The sequence below is a fragment of the Dreissena polymorpha genome, chromosome 2 (genome assembly GCF_020536995.1).
Source record: "Dreissena polymorpha isolate Duluth1 chromosome 2, UMN_Dpol_1.0, whole genome shotgun sequence".
NCBI classification, from domain to species: Eukaryota; Metazoa; Mollusca; class Bivalvia; order Myida; family Dreissenidae; genus Dreissena; species Dreissena polymorpha.
The window spans coordinates 81,713,183-81,731,562 of NC_068356.1; the positions used below are offsets into that span (position 1 = coordinate 81,713,183).

Here is an 18,380-nt window from a genome sequence, read left to right on the forward strand (position 1 = left end):
CTTCAAATAAGGCGTCAAAGAGCTGTCCGTTTGTGCGTCTGTACATATGTACGCACACATGCGAAGCTTGCTGTGTATTGATTGATTTAAAAAAAACAATGTAAACCAACCAGGTTGTGTTTTTTCTTACAATTTTGGGAATATTATCTATTACCGTGAGATTGGGAATTAAGCTTTAATTACCTTCAAATTGGGAAAAAGTTTTATTTTTTTTTTATCATTTTTGAATGACTATGTATTAAACTTACCTTAAACAGATAATACTAAACATGAGCATATCAGTTTAAGGTTCATGTAGAGGCTTCATTTTGAAAATGTGGGACCCCAAGCATTGAACTCAAATTTGACTAAAGGAAGAGTGCCACATTGAATGTATACATATATGCTTTAAAGTGTTCCTTAAACTGCTACCAATTTTGTACATCAACGTATCATACCATCCACAAAATCAATCAAAATACAAAGCGATTTTAACACTAAAATATACATTATTTTCAAAAATCTGAATCATGTTTATTCCACGTATTTCGGCGGAAAATTATATAACTAGTGAATAATATCGACATTGACGAGGGCAAGTTACGCTTAAATAGTAAAAAAAGTTTACATATCTAGAAATATCAAAACTCGAACACATGTCATTTCATCACCATGGGGGCAGCCATTTGTAAATTCATAACATAGAAAGAAACATGCTAAAAACTAACTCATCGCCTAATTGACATTCCAAACGGTTGACGATGACAAATGCATTGGATTGTAATCTTTCCGTTGATGTTTGCAAACTGCACGATCAGACCTCATAAACACTCAAAAGAATAACTATGTAAGAAGCATTTCACCAATGTTTACAATTGTTGTCGAATCACCATACTTATATTATTGCGCATAAAATAGTACGCTTACAGACTGACAGAAAGATCGATACGTAACTCCGTTAAATTCATCACGGTATACTATTCTATTGATAAAATATAATAATACATCGCTTTAACAATCTAAAAGGAGAAAAATTCTTTTAAACAAAGTTTTTAATAACGAAAGTGAAAACAACGGAAGTTAGATGGATATTCTGTGAGATGCACTTCGGCTCCAGAAAAACAATACAAATAAACTAAAAAGAAGTGTGGGGGACAATTTTCAGCTAGAAAATATTTGAAATAGGGTAAGTGATGATATCTCTACGTGGTCATTTCTGTTATTGAGTGCGATCTCTGCTGATTAATGTTAATAGTTGTTTTACTAGTTGCGAACCAACTGTCAAATATGTTTGTGTTTTCTCAGGTATGTGTATACACATACCCGTTTTTCTCACTATACTGAACGTGGTTTCGACCGATTTGTTTTGCACGTTTTTCTACGGAGCACAGCGAGGGCCACGCTTTCAAAATGGGTAGAAGTAATCGAAATATAAAATCAATCGGTTTGCCAGTTTCTTTATAATTCTTTACAATTTTATATGTCGTCTGCAATCTATTTCAATTTTAGATGGTTTAAATTTGCAATTTGGTTGAGAGGTAAATAACAAATTGTTAAGCCTTTGAAAAGAATTTTTTGACTTACTATCCACCATACCTGGATTTTTAAAAAGTAGTTACGTTTTAGTTATTTTTAGAACTTTGTTTAGGAATTTATCCAAATAGGCAGTTGAATAAAAACTCATTTGTTGTTTAATGACAATAATTTTCTGTGAAATGTTGCTAACTTGACCTTGTATATGTATATAGCTTTGTATTTATTCAACTTAAGGTAATGCATATCCTTCCTAACTTTAGATTGAGATTTTTAAATTAGTGTAAAAATGTATTGGTTTTAAACCAAATATGAATAAAGCACACAAATATTGAATGTCAAAAATGTGTTTATGTTATTCTTTCCGTCTTTAGCTTTAAAATGATATTTAGTTTGACCATATTGTACCACATTGAATGAAGAAAAACCAAAGCGAATTTTTAATGAATTTTATCCCCCCCCCATGAACCTTAATGGATACAACAACTTCAAACTCTTTATTTGTAAACTGATAAACTATGTTCCCAAACATCTGAAAGTTGTTTGGGAATGTGGGCCTTGATTGGGTAAAATGCGTTATTTAACCACCGTTTATACAATTGGCTGCAGGCATGGTATTTTAAAGCATATTTAACAAACATTTAATGCATAAGCTAACCACTAAAAGCCACAAAATTTAAATGACAAAATCAGTCATCCATACGCATATACATATTTAACTGAACTCACCCATCTGAATCATCAGTCAAACCAGTGTTTGAACTTCAACATCGAAAATAAGTGAATAATAGTTTTGTAAAAGAAATAATTGTGTTGGTTATTGAAAAGTAAGGATGCGTGTGAACAAGCGGATACTAATATTTTTTTTACTAATTTATGGTTTAGCTTTAGTAATAATTATTGGACGATCGGCCTTAAAATTATCAAACTTTGGTCGGCAGTTAAAATCGCAATATACTGAAGAAACCGGGGAGAGTCGACAAACGTCACTGCGCCTCAAACTCTTCCAACAACACAAATGTCTCTCAAATGGCCTCGGTGCACACCATACCGAAAAATCGAGCATTGTTGAAAATAAAACTCTTCAGGACAAGGAAAACAAGATGATATTATGGTACATTAAACCCGGATGGATAACAGGTGTGTGCACTATTTGTTTGGTTTGTAGTTGCATATGTACCATATATTGTTATTTTTAGATTTTTAAAGAATGATTACAGGCTTTTTTTATTGAATACGAATGTTAACTTGTTTAATACTATTCAACTGTATTCCCGTACCCTTTTGCAGAAGGCGGCCCAGAGCTGTCAATTTGTACTATCTTTCATTTGTACGTCTGTGCAAAGCTTGCTGTGTCATCCATAACGTTGTCGTTTATTCATGGATTTTGCAACATAACGACAGAAATGTATTCACACAGGACTTTTACTTACACTATTTGGAATATTATCTATAGCGGTTAATTTGGTAATTGAGCGTTAAATTACTTCATTAGGAAAAACAACTATTGCTTGATTTATACATTTGAAGTAGTTTGATTTAACTTACATGAAACAGATAATAGTAAACATATGATAATCAGTTAAATGGATATTACAACTTCTAACTATTATTTCTTCCTTCAGTTCAATCAAACATCTGAACATCTAATCATCATACTTGAGAATTTCGAGATTTGCATGGTGTAAAAAACATCATTTTGCCGTTAGAAATATGACCGAATAAAATCAGTCACAAAGCCCTTCTACCATAGACGATGCGCTTTTTGTACCATCCGTCTTCTTCCCTAAAAGTCCTGCGTAGGGGTCAAAGTTAAAATTGTGCCATAATAAATATAACATTAAACCTTACGAGTGCCAGCCGTCTTTAAATGTTTATGGCAATTTTGAAATAATATATCACTTGTTATCAAAGATTCATGAATGCATTTGAAAATGGTGATAAACAATTACCATATTTGTATAAATGGAAGTATGAAAAGAAAATATATTAAATGCAATAAATAGTGACAGTATAAGAAATGCATTTGATACACTTTGTATTAATATTGAACAGTCCTCAAAATGATGGTGATGTAGTGATTGTTTAATCTCGTTCTGTGAAGTAATTGGAAAATATAAGCTCACCATTATTTAAAGGCACTGTACTGACAAAACATATTTTGGAAACAATAAGGATGCAGCAAATATTGATGATGAATGTAAATTTTTTTAAACGGAGTTATTATAAAACCTGAATGCATACAAAAACTTTACTACAAATGAAAATAAAAAAAATATGGTTGAATCAAGAAGTTTTTATAAAAGTACAATTAGAAAAAAAGAAAAATATTTATGACAAAATTCAGGCACTGAAACTAGAAAATGAAAGACTAAGTAAGGCAAAATTATATTGCAAAATGTTAAGAAATACTAGTGTAAGAGATAATAAACACAAATAAAAAGTAAAGATTTTTTTTAAACTATTTTAATTAATAAATGATCCAAATTCTTCATTTTACCAACCCGATGAAGATATTTTATTTTTTGAAGACAGATATTTGAATGGTGAACTGAATACAATGTTTGATGAATTAAATATACCATTTTCTGACCAGGAAGTTATGAATGCCTGTAAACAAATACACAATGGAAAATCAAGTGGTCCTGATTATCTACTCAATGATTTTTTTTAATTTGGGCTTCACAGTTCTAGCTTTTTAAAAGTTGTGTGTACTTTATTTAATAAGCTGTTTGAACATGGACATTTCCCTGAAATGTGGAGTGAGGGTTTTTATTGTACAATATATAAAAAGGGAAGTAAGAATGATGTTAACAACTAAAGGGGGATTACATTATTAAGTACATTTGGGAAAGTATTTAATAAAGTCATTAGCAATAGACTGAATAATTGGGCAGAAAATTATCATGCATATATAGAATCACAGGCAGGTTTTAGACAAAACATGGGTACTATCGATAATATTTTTGTATTACACGGTGTTATTAATTATCTTCTAAATGAAAAAAGAGGGTGTATGCTGTTTTTGTGGTTTTACTAAAGCGTTCGATTATTTGGTTCGAGATATTGTCTGGTATAAGCTTTTGAAGTCCGAGGAAAATGATAAATATTATTAAATCTGTGTGTGTAAATGTGAAATCAAGAATCAAATTAGTTAATAGAATAAGTAATGAAGACTTCTCTTGTTTATTAGGAGTGAGACAGGGTGAATCATTATCACCGTTCCTTTTTTCTATTTATTTGAATGATATTGAGGAACATTATATGTTAAATGGTTTTAATGGGATTGATATTGGAGTGTTGAAATTATTTCTGTTACTATATACAGATGATATTGTTATTATGGCTGATCAATATTCAGACCAAAGTACAGTTATTTAATCAACTTGTTTTACCAATTTTAAATTATGGCTAAAAAATATGGGGCTTAAATGAATCCATGACATTTGAGACAGTACATTTAAGTTTCTGTAAAAAAATTATTAGGTGTGCAAATTCAAACTCAAAATAATTTTGTGTATGGACAACTTGGTAGAACATCCTTAATTGTGAGACGAGCAGTTAATGAAATAAGATATTGGCTTAAAGTTACCCAGTTAAAAGACCATTAATATTTTAAGTGCATATATTTACATGTGTGTAACAGTTTGATAAGTAAACCAAATATGCACACATGGGCTAAAGCTGTTTGTAACTTGTTGCAGTCCTTGGGATTACATTATGCATGGATAAACCAAGGAGTGGGTGATGATAAGTGCTTTTTATCTCTTGTTAAATTCAGATTAAATGATGCTTTTATACAAAATTGGATGCCTGAACTGAATAATTCATCAAGAGCAGTAAGTTATAATCTTTTTTGTAAATTTGAATTCCAGCCTTATTTTAATGCTGTTACTATTGATAAGTGTAGGTTTTATCTGTGCCGACTAAGAATATCTTCACATAGATTAGAAAAAGAGTCAGGCAGATGGCATAAACCAGAATCTATACCATTCCAGGAAAGAAAATGTCAACATTGCAATGTCTTGGAAGATGAAAGTCTTTTGTTGCTTGAATGTTCCTTATACGATGATATTAGAAAAATACATAAAGCAATATTACTGGAAAAAAAACAAATATTCCAAAATTTTTAGAGTTAATGCAATCTGATAACCAAACAATTAACAGAAATTTAGTAATTTATGTTCATTAAGCATTTATTCAAAGAAATGTCTATAAATATTAATTTGAGAAATATACATGTCAGAAACGTTGACTTCTCGCGTTCAATAGCGCTTTTTATGTTAACATTATGTTAAAATACATGTATCTTTTAACAATGTATGTATATAACATAATATGTTTGTATCTAATCAATCATACCATGAAAAAGTATTTATTAATGACCACTTGCACGCATTTTGTTTGTATAAATATTTCAACATACATGTGTACTCATGGGCTGTAATGTCTACTGTATCCTGAATAAACCATGAATGCACATGTACCATTTTTTTCAGAGTCTGTGCTAAGCCAAACGCTGAAAACATGTCCATATTCGAACTGCTACACATCGAGTGACAGGCAAAAGATTCATCAGGCTTCGGCAATTATGTTCGAGATACGAAAAGGCGGCGGTCTTTCCTCATCACCTCCAATTCCCATGGATAAAAGAAATCCCGACCAAGCCTGGGTGTTTTTCATCGTTGAGCCACCGCTGTTTAATGCAGATCCATCCGAGCCGTACTTTCAGCCCAATTGGTCATTTGCTATGAATTGGTCGATGACCTTTATGCGAGATGCGGATATTTTCTTTCCATACGGGACGCTTGAACGGCGAACTGAAGTCCAAAACCGAAATTACAGCGCCATCTTCGACCAGAAAACCAAATTCGCTTCCTGGTTTGTAGGAAATTGCATTACGCCAAATAAAAGGGAAAAATATGTTGAAGAACTCCAACACGCGGGTGTAGAGGTTGATATTTATGGCGGATGTGGCAAAAAAGGACAAAAACGTTTGCCGAGATTCAACAACGAGGCAGTGAAGAAAACTCTTGACCAATATAAATTCTACTTGTCATTTGAGAATTCAAATTGCGAAGATTACGTCACTGAAAAGCTCTTTTCCAACTACAATTATGACGTCATACAGCTTGTTATGGGAGGAGCAGACTACAAGCGTTTGCTTCCGAATAATTCCTACATAGACACCGCGGACTTCAAAAACGCGACCAAAATGGCTGCCTATCTTATGGTACTTGGAAATAATAAAGACAAATATATTGAAATGTTGCAAAATAAGAACCAATTTGTCTGGAATGGGCATAATACTTTCGATGAAGCCAGCTACAGTAAATCGTTTTGTACTTTGTGTGAAAAGTTGAACAACTTGGATTCGAATAGAAGAGTTTACCGGTCTATGAACGATCATTATCGTATCAGTCGCTGTCCTCCCTTTACGAAAGCAGAGCCTTATTATCATTGACAGTTCTTTCTTGTCGACGACAGTGCCTTTTTGTAATTGACTGCATTCGTTAAAAAAACCAGTGCCAATTGATGGTTATTTACCTTCGTTGTCGAAAACAGTGCCGTTTTATTAGTTGACGGCCCTTTTTTGTTGAAATATTTGCCTAAGGTAGTTGACTGCCTTAACTTTGTGTCTACTCTTCATGATGATTACATTTTTCAAATGTGTAAACTATCTCTTGAGACACTTGGAAATAGTTAACTAAATTATACAATTTCATGCGGACGGACCTAGCAACCTTCAAAATGACCCCACCGTCAAACTTCGTAATGGTAAGACCGTATATGTCCAGTTGAAGAGTTACTACCGAATATATGTTACTAACACTATTTACCCGCTTATTTTATCACGTTGACCTTCGTATATTGTTTATCTACACAGTTTTAATTATTGGTGATCGATAAACAGACAAATAAACCGTTGTTATTACCTTTTATTCACTAACGTAAACATGTTCACGTTTCCATTGATTGGCATGGAATTTTTACTCTGTAAAATGATCTAAATATCTAGATCTAGATAATTTCGGTAAGAAATTTGATTCAATGCATGTTTAAGAATTAAAAATCTTCATGTGAGGAATAGTTATTAGCGGTCAGTTTTGGATCTTTCTTTTTTATTTCCGTCTTCTGTTAAAAGACCTGGTGTACACGTTTACAATTTGATGTATGGTGTCTACCATCGCTTTTCCTGGTCCGTAAGTTTTCTCAAATATGTAATGATTTAACCGTTTAGTTCATGTTAAAGTATGTTGGTTTCTTTTGCGAGATTTAAAGTGATGATCATCGTTAATATGTATTCCAAATTAAAATGCACTTATACTTAAGAGGTTTCGAGATCGTATCGAACACCAACTCTGTTACACCAATAATCTCAAATTATATGTTAAACATTCCTATAAATATCTATCACATATGTAGTTATATGGAGTTCTACACAATTTAGTAATGCATCGGTTCAGATAGTAACTGCAATTTTGTTGAAACAGTCTTGGTAAGGTCAGAATTGTGATAATCAAGTAAGAAATAGTTTGTAATTGAACCATTATTCACCGTACAAAACGTAGCAAATTGTAAAGTGGTATTGTACTGTTGCATTGCATAAAATGCATTTTGACCGTTTTATAATTGATAAACAGCTGAAGAAAATAATTTAATATCGATGGTTACCTGAATAAGGTATTGGTGCAAACTACTGCAAATGCCCAATAATCGTTATCATAGAAACTGTTATTTAATGCTTGCATCATTAGACGATATCGGAAGGGACTGTTGGGCCACTAAAATAAAAAATATTCTGTTTACATACGGATTTGGTTATGCATGGATAAATCGATAAATAGGCGATAACATCTTATTTATTAATATATTCAAACAACGAATTATTGACTGTCATACAAAAAAATGGCATTCAAGTCGGTGTTATCATTATAAATACCATCGTCGGATACCCACGGCTGCTGATTACGCTCAGCTTATGAATGGAGAGGAACACCGGTGGTGTCCGACGATGTATAAATACTTTAAAACACATATTGATCCCGAAAGATACCTCTCCCTGAATATCCAAACAAACTTTAGAACTGCTTTTGCAAAATTCCCCAGTGGTAATCATAAACTAATGATTGAACTTGGTAGACATTTAAACTTACCATTTGAATCACGACTATGTACACATTGTTCAAATGGGGATATCGAAATTATTGATTGCGAATACCACGCTTATTTCATTGTGATAAGTATTGTAATATAAGGAATTTATATTTATATTCGTGGTTCTCATCTGGAGAGACATTAATCGATTTTTACAAAATCATGTCTTCGAATAATGATAACACTATAAGGAAATTAACTTGTTGCCTTTTCCATCGTTTACAGTCAATACACACTTATGTATGATATTATATTTATAAAAAATATGACACAACTATGAAACTGTATTATTTATTTTATGCTTTCCGGTGGTTTATAGAGAAATATCAGTGAATTAAAACTGATAATTTCACTGCTTCAAACAGTGAACATTATCAGTGAAAATTATCAATAATTTTCACTGTTTACTGTGAAATGACGTCATTTTTTTACGAAATGACGTAATTATCCCAGCGAAATGCTTTAGTTAAACTCTTTAACAATGTATATAAACAGTGACAAAAAAAACATAAAATAAACAAAAATGTTGGAATCGGTGGATTATCGATTTGAATTCACTCGTGGTCATAGAATAAATATATTTTCACTCGTGGCTGCGCCACTCGTGAAAATTTAATTTCCTATGATCACTCGTGTTTTAAAATCGATAATTCACCGAATCCAACAAATATCCTGTATATAATGTTATTGTATTATGTATTATGGGCCGGATGCCTTAATTTACTAAATAAACTGTACTCTTCTGTTCTGTTCTGTTAAGTGTTAAACCGCTTTATCTCATGGCAAACTAATTGGTAAAACGACAGTTGTATATTCAATTCACAACACATGTCTAATACACATTAAACTCGGCTGAAAAAGATATCTTACGTGGACTGGAAAGTTGTCGACATAAATTGTCACTATTATATAGAGAAACCCATTTGCGATATCTACCAATGTTGACATTTATAATGTGCAAATAAATACAAGCAAACTGTATACAGCCAACTTACCACAAAAATATAAAAACGAGCATTATCGTTCATTTATGTCGTTCAATTTATGTCAGCATACAACATGAAGCGTTGAAAGTTTGGTTATTTCTATACGGAACACTGAGTTTGTATGGGTAAACTTTATTGTACAAAATGTTTTACAAAATATTCGTTTATTTTGAGTCTTCAAGAGGCTTTAACGATTTCACTGTACGCAGGCTAGTTGAACACTTGTTTATTGCAGATGCTATTTTCCCAATAACGCGTGGAGGTACACTGAATTTATTACCGACATCGTGTTGTTAAAACACGAGCTCAATGTGGCATCGAAGCAAACAGGTTGGAATTATGATAAAATACGAGTTTCAAATAACATGTTTGAAAATTAAGAGTCAAATATTGTGGTAAAAATATTAATACCGAACAAATAGAGTCATCGAAAAAACGGTAATTTTGTCGTCTAAAAAGGGTATCCGAACACTAAAAGTATCCAAAAACTTAAGAATTATTATGGTTAGCTGCATTTTGTGTTCATAGTAATGCTAAGTTTACATCTGGCCACGATCTCCCCGATTAGCCAGAGGCTAAAAAATCGGGGAGCTCTACGATTAAATGGTATACTCCACGTTCTGTTACGCTTCCTTACGAAATCAGCACGTTTTGTTGCGCTCTACTGCGCTTTGCTACGATCGAGCCCACGATTTGCATCACGTTCTTTTACGCTTTGTTGCGATCAACACGATTGGCTTCCACGCTCCACCACGTTCCGTTACGTCCTGTTAAGATCTTCCACGACAAAGCCGCCTTGTTGCGATCTCCTACGATTTGACCTACGATATTTAAACAAGAAATAATTCACTTTAGGCTTATTATTCACAACAATGAACCAGCTGGATATAGACGACATTTAAATCATAAAACGTTTTATCATACACATAAGCATTTTTAACATGTGCATTTAACTACTGTAAAACGTTACCTTCCCATTTTTGTCCTCTGGCTGTTATACCAAGTTTTCAGTTCAAGCACACTTGTCCCCATTTTATCAGCCTGTTGCTGCCACAAGCTTTCCTTGAGATGCATGTTTTTATAGTCAGCCGTTCTTTTTTCATATATGGAAGGGTTAGCTTTGAGAAAATCTAAAATTTACTCTTTTTGCTGGTCAGTGTATGTTGTAGTTGTTCTGGGAAATTTCGTCTTCTTTGGAGCATCATCCTGGGGCGATGGGGTTTCCACCGGAGCATCTTCAATTTCTTCCGGTTGTGGAGGTGGGGGAGGGGGTGGTGGCGGATGAACATCAACCACAGCAGTTCTTGAAGTTTTGGAACCTTTTCGTTTCGCTGGCATGATTAAACTGATAAAGTACCAGTAGATAAAGCTGTTATGTATATGCAGCTTGCGTGGAAATCGTGGCTATCGTGAGGAAACGTGTTGGAGCGTGTCAGAGCGTATCAGAACGTGAACGACAATCGGGGATATCGTAGTAGAGCGTGACGCAACGTGGAGCAATAATTGATAGAAAAGTGTATATCGTAACAGATCGTGGAAGATCGTAGCAGAGCGTGGAGCTATCGTGAGACGTCGCAGCGAAGCGGGATGAAAAAATGTGTCCACGCTGGTCCCAATCTGTTGCGATTGTACTCCACGTTCTGTTACGCTTCGGTACGTTCCGTAACGTTTTGTTACGAAGGCCACGCTCTGTCACGATTAGAAAATGAATCGGGGCAATCGTGGTGAAATTTAAGTTTGATTTAAAATCTGTCCCGATGCCCACGATGTCCCCGATTCAACCATGTTCCGTTACGCTCCCCCACGATTACCCCGATTCGACTCCACGCTCTGTTACGTTCGCCACGATGCTCTGGAATCGGGGACATCGTGGTAATCGTGGCCAGATGTAAACCTAGCATAATGCCCAATGTTATAATTTATAACGCAAGTGGCATTAACCCATTTATGCCTAGCGTCCTGAAAAAAGGACTTTGCAAACAGCGTAGACCCAGATGAGACGCCGCATGATGCGGTGTTTCATCCGGGTCTACGCTGTTTGCTTATAGGAATTTTTGTAAGAAATATTCTAAATATAGAAATAAGTATACTAGACATCCCTAATTTTGGAAATAAATTGATCCAATTTAGAAGGATGGGAGAGTCCACTGGGCATAATACTAACAGACTTGTAAGTATACTGACACTCATTACTACACAAATGCAGCATATGATGCAGTTAAAACGTCTTCTACGTGGTGTCTTCAGCTTGTTGATTGATCAGAATATGTTAGCTTGATCCCTTTCTTGGAAATTATATTTATACTAGTGTTTCATAAATAACAATAGAGTTAATATCTGCTAAGTGATTTTGAATACGTTTCGGTAATGTTATGTATGCCAATCAATTATACAATTTTTGTTTTATTCCTGATTTAATGGACGTTTATGTTTTCCTGATGAACGATACGCAGTTAACTACGAATTTTATGGTTTTTATAATAGTCGTGTACATAACTATGTCAAACGTGATAAAAATCATTAGTTTAATTATTTGAGTCTTGGAATATTTTACAGAATTGTTCTTCACATTTATAGCGTGTTTATAACTAATTATAAAAAATCTGTCCCTTGCTATACACCCAATTGTAAATTATATGCCGAGTCATTTTCGAATGGTAAATTGTTATATATCTACTTAGGACGCATGTATAATTTATTTTGTATGTATTAAGGTCCACAGACTTTATCGAATAATCGATATCTAATTGTTAGGACACGATCTTGAATTGTAGTCACACACACCAGAAATCGCGTCAAACAGTAGCTGTTCTGGGCATGCGCGTATATATAAATAACCTTCCGAACACGAGGCAAAAAAATGGCAGCCCCCACAAGCTTGAAAATCTCCATTTCCGGCTTGACGACATTCATTTTTCAGTGTTACGCAACCATCTGAAAAAAAGATAAAAATTGTGTTTGAATCACAGGATATGTGTGTTAGCGTGTAATGTTTCGTCTGACAATGTCAGGTACGATTGTTTTTATTATATAACATCACTTTTTTATGTCGATATTTTAAAGGTGCCTTTTCACGTTTTAGTAAATTGACACAATTAAAAAAAGTTGTTTCAGATTCGCACATTTTCGTTTAAGTTATGATATTTGTTAGGTTACAGTAATACTGAAAATTAACCATGCTCTAAAATAGTCTTTATATGCAAATTTTAACGATTTAAAAACCTGAAAATAATAAAGCGTTGCAACGCGAAACGTTGTTGTCGTTATATTATGTGAAACTACGAGGATTGCTAATATAAAGCATATAATACATCCATCATGTATCAGCACGGATGGCCGAGTGGTCTTAGTGCTAGACTTTTAATCCAGGACTCCAGGTTCAGTGGTTCGAGCCCTGTTGAGGGTTACTTTTTTCTTTTTTAAATTTTATTCTTGATTTTTTACTGGAGCTTTTTAGATCCAATTTTTACATTTATCAATATAAAGCATTTAATGACAAACTTCAATACATGCCAAAATATGTGAACATGCCCCTTTTAGATTTGCAATGTTACGAAATTTATATACAATTTCCACAAAGGCGGCGCAAGGAGTGTGAAGAAGATCTTAGTCAATTGTCATCACTCCCTTGGCGCAGTAACCTTGTCCTTGTTAGGGCAACCATACATGAATTATCTTTAAATTGTCTACCAGTGCACATTAAGGTCTCATTGGTCATCGTGCACTTGTCTATTTTGATCAAAACTATTTCTTTGGCAAATTACGGTGAGTCGGGGTAAATTTGACCTACTTTGGCTCAAAATTAAATATTTTCCCCTGAAAAGTCACAAGGGCTGGTCGGCAAATAGAGTTGTCGTGAGGACACAGCGACGACATGTACATAAATTTCTGATATACACTCTCACACACACACACACACACACACACACACACACACACACACACACACACACACACACACACACACACACACACACACACACACACACACACACACACACACACACACACACACACACACACACACACACACACACACACACACACACACACACACACACACCACACACACACACACACACACACACACACACACACACACACACACACACACACACACACACGCACGCGCACAGGCACACACACACACACTTATATACAATTTCCAGTGTTCACTTACAGGTATAGTTGTTGGTCGGAGGAAGAGGTGTAGGGGCGCTGTTGTCTAAAATCCAAACAAGGATATGCACTATTATTATCAAATTACTGTTATTTATGCTATAAACATCGGTTATGTTATTGTTATGTTTGTATTTTACCAGTATTTCACGCGCACTATTCATAGGCAAGATACGCTGATCTGAGCGCTTTACAAGTGGTGAGTACTATGTGAACATTATTAAGCCAGGAGCTAAAATAGGTCCTGATTAACCATACTTTTCCTACTTTAATAGCTTGCACTCGAATCAAAAGCTATGTTAAACAGCTGAGTTTGAATCAACGCATTTGGAATTGACAGTCCAGGTCTGGTTTTTAGACCTGAGAAAATCTTACATTTCTTCCGAACAAAGTTCACTTTTACAAACAAAAGTATTTACTTTTATAAAATTTATACGTAAAATGATCAGAACATGAAATAGCAATGGACGTTAGAACGTACACAAATTTTAGGAGTTTTAATATTCCATTATGAATTTTATAAGCTAGCGAGAGTAGCTAGTCAGTCCTTATGACACGTTCTTAAATAGCATTTCAAAATAAATCAAATTTGCTATAGCGCATAAACAAAACATATTCTTTGGACAAACTTGTTCATGATATTATTATATTGGTTTATGTGACAATACATGTCGATACTAACAAATACACTTTGGGATGCCTGGACCTCCAAACCAGACGCCCGTTGCCTGGTTGCACACGCGCTGTATAACAAGGTCGTTGATTTCGAACTTGTAGTGTTTATCGCATGTCGCAACGCAAACCCTGATATATTTAAAACAAATACTGTTTTATAATGTATCGCTCTATGGACAATATATAAGCGATAGGCAATATGTAGCTACTTTAAGTAGCTGGACAATAGGGTTTGCATAGAAAACATTCGATGAACTTAACACTATCTTGTAAATAATCGCTGAATAAAAGTCACTTTGATGCGCATGATACTTTAATTAAATGCCATTCAGCTATAATGGCTGTAGTGCTCGTGGTCTAGTCGTGAATGCACATGCATTACGTGTCGAAGTCAGTTTGGACAGGCTTTTCAGTGACGACACTTTCTGTCTAAACTATCTTTTCGTTTAGGAGAGACTTCGTTTTATCGAAACATCCATTTAGGCGGAAAGTGTCCTCCCTGATTAGTCTGTGCGGACTGCACAGGCTAATCTGGGACGACACTTTACGCACGTGAATTAAGTCCCCTCTTTCCTGAAGCGCGGTTCATATACAAACTCACAGAAACGCTGCATACTGGGTACATACAGAGAGCCGGTCTGCTGTTCGCAGTGCATGATGCCATTTGAGGACGGGGTAGGGCAGTGCACATATTAGGGGCGCTGTACCGTTGTGCTGGTGAGGATACTGGCTGTAACAGAGGGTTTGGTTGGTTTACATTGTCAAAATCATCTGCGGATTCTCTTGTATATGTTTAATCGAAGGGGTATGATATTATGATATACAATGCTGAATTAAGTATTCGTTAATTTTACATGCATAACCAAAGCATTAAAACAATTCAAGACTGTTGGGTAAGCTAATTTCCTGTCGGTGAATGGAACACATTTGTTACACTGATTCCGCCAAATGAACATTTACTGGTGGTTGGGTCCTTGTTAACGATGTTAGGGTCTAATGTCACAGTAGTTGTCAACATCGTTGTCCTTGTCTTCGGTGTGACACCTAAATACAAAATCAGAGCAGGTTTCTTGAGGTATGCTTCTGTTGTTTAATTTCGTGAATGATGTAATCAATGCATACATCAAGTGAAATATATATTCAATGTAGACAATTCAAAATTCGTACGTATGTTTATTAAATTGTACGCACGTATACAATCATAATAGTTGTTATAAAACACTACCGTTTTGCGTGCTGCTATTTGTTCTGAGTTTGTCGACGGATGCCAAACAGTCATAAGAAAACAACACTAGCGATAGTTTCATTCATGTTTATATCTGGTTCAAAATTACACCATATTGGTAATATTTGTTGATGACAATTCATGCTAACTTCGAAATTATGCATGCCATATATATATTGACGTCAATCTAGCCTCGGAGAATACACCGACAACGTGGTTTAATTATACTAGATGAATGTATGCGATTTCCTGTATGTTGTTTAAATACAGATCGTAACACGATTACACGGTGAATTGGCGGTTGTCTTCATATCGGATGGCTTATGTTAACGTCAATATAGCCTCGGAGCAGTAAATGCATGCGAGTGCATCTATGTTGTTTAACTACAGATTGTGACAAGATTACATGGTAAATTGATGTTGGTCTTCATATTAGATGACACAATGCACTTATCAAACAGATATAATTAACCTCACTTTATTTTATATTTGTAAAGGCTAAGAACTATTTCATTTTGTTGTAAGGGCAGTCGTAATAGGGCATCCACGGGTGGGCGGATTTCGTCATAACCTGGAAGTTGTATTAATTGATTAAAATGTTATTGACTAGGTAGAATTGTGTTTTAAATACTAAATAAAGAATTCAGAACTATTCTGCAAGTTATTGTATATGTGTTATTATGCGACCGATATATGTTTTGGTGCCGTGGCCAGGATCGAACCAGAAGTAAAACCACTACAACGAGATCACCGGTTACGAACAAAGGATGAAAAAGGTCAGTTGTTCAATTAAATGATGGCAATTATTAATTATAAAATAATGGGAGGGAAATTTCCAAACTATATTTTAGAAATAGAAAGTAAAAAGACGTCATGATTAAACAATTGTTTAGAAGATATGTAAATGTGTATGTATTAGAAATATATAGCATTATGTAAGAGAAAAAAAAATATGAAAATCAGTAAAATGTTGCTTTGATTGGTAAATTTTTCTAAAATTCCTGTGAATTGAGAATACACAAAAATGTAATGAATAAAAAAGTATCAAGAGTTTTACATTATGTTATGTATGAAATGAAAAAAATACAAGTACAAATAATTAAAAAAAGTTTAAACATTTTATATTAGTGAATGTGTTATTACAAAAAATGAAGTAGGGACCTACACATAAATTAGAAATTATAAACGAACCAATAAATCAGATAACATGAATAATTTTACATTGTATATGCATTATTATAATAAAGGAATCTGCAATGTACACATAAATAAGAATATTTTAAGAAGTTTACATAGTGTTTAACAATATTAGAATTAAGCGATTAAGAGTGTACACATAAAGTATTAAGTATTAAATTGTTTGTTTATTATTATAATAAAGAAAATGTTGCGGGATTGTGTTTATTATTACATACCATCATCATCATTGCGGGTCTTGCAAATATATGCGAAGTATCGGTAATTTGTACATTATGTCCTTAAGCGTGTAAAGCTGAAAATTCCCTACCATTTACGCACGGTGTAAAATGAATATTGCATTAGATTTATAGAAGTAGTACATTTAGAGAACAAGACCTGAATTTGAAATTATCATCATGATCATCACCAGCATTATCATTATCATCGTTATCATTAATATCATTATCATTATCTACATCGGCATTACCATCAACATTATCATCATAATGATTATAAGTATCATCATTATCAGTATCATCACCATTATCATGATAATCATTAACATCATTATCACTAGCATTATCTTCATTACCATCATTTTTATGATCACCAGCAGTGTCATGATCATCATTATCCCCACGCTTTTCGGAAAAAAAGTGGGGACTATGTGGTTATCTCCGCCGTCTGTCCGTCCGTCCTGGCCACTATTTCCTACACTATTAGCACTAGAACCTTGAAACTTACACACATGGTAGCTATGAGCATATGTGCGACGGTGCAATATTCGGAATTTTGATCTGACCCCTGGGTCAAAAGTTATGGGGGTTGCATGGCTCCATTACCAACCCTAAGGCGCCCCTGGGTCAATCATTCGGCGTGGGGATACGCGTCGGTCTCATTGTTATCATTATCATTATCAACATCGGCATTACCATTATCATAATCATCATTATCATTATTATTATTATCATCATTATAAGCATCATTATCATCATCATTATAACCAGAATAATCATTATCATCATTATCATGTCGCGCTAGAGTGCTGAGCTTGCGAAGCATTCGTTGTTACCTTTATAAGACGAATGCTGATCTGGAATGTCGCGCTGGAGTGCTGAGCTGGTTCAGCATTCGCCGTAATACGTTTAAAGCGAAGGATGATCTGGAATCTCGCGCTGAAGTGCTGAGCTGGTTCAGCATTCGCAGTAACACTCTTTAAACGAATTCTGATCTAGAATGTCACGCTGGGGTGCTGAGCTGGCTCAGCATTTGCCGTAATACTATAAAAACGAATGCTGACTTGGACTGTCGCGCTGGAGTGTTGTGCTGGCTCAGCATTCGCCGTAACACTTTTAACATGAATACTGATCTGAAATGTCGAGCCAGGTGCTGTGCCAGATCAGCATTCGTAATTTGTTTAGCTGATGTCGATTACTGAGCGGTGTGCCAACTTAACGCTCCTTGTT

The 18,380-nt window shown here is 34.5% G+C and overlaps 2 protein-coding genes across 5 annotated transcripts in view; one reads left to right on the forward strand and one right to left on the reverse strand.

The window, feature by feature from the left end:
- Positions 1-2,242: 2,242 nt before the first annotated feature.
- LOC127867792 (alpha-(1,3)-fucosyltransferase fut-6-like) lies at positions 2,243-7,366 on the forward strand. Its single transcript, XM_052409247.1, has 2 exons — positions 2,243-2,652; positions 6,012-7,366. The coding sequence occupies exons 1-2, from the start codon at positions 2,346-2,348 to the stop codon at positions 6,974-6,976; spliced, it is 1,272 nt and encodes a 423-aa protein (XP_052265207.1). The 5' UTR covers positions 2,243-2,345; the 3' UTR covers positions 6,977-7,366.
- A 4,971-nt stretch (positions 7,367-12,337) lies between these two features.
- The window catches only part of LOC127867791 (uncharacterized), a 97,528-nt gene continuing 91,485 nt past the window's right edge, over positions 12,338-18,380 (reverse strand). For 2 of the 4 annotated variants that reach the window (XM_052409246.1, XM_052409242.1), the window contains exon 12: positions 12,338-12,590. In XM_052409246.1, the coding sequence (XP_052265206.1) occupies positions 12,400-12,590 (191 nt within the window). In that variant the 3' untranslated portion in view covers positions 12,338-12,399. Of the gene's footprint in view, positions 12,591-13,836; positions 13,882-18,380 lie in introns of all 4 variants that reach the window. The other 2 variants (XM_052409245.1, XM_052409244.1) reach the window with 2 other exon arrangements.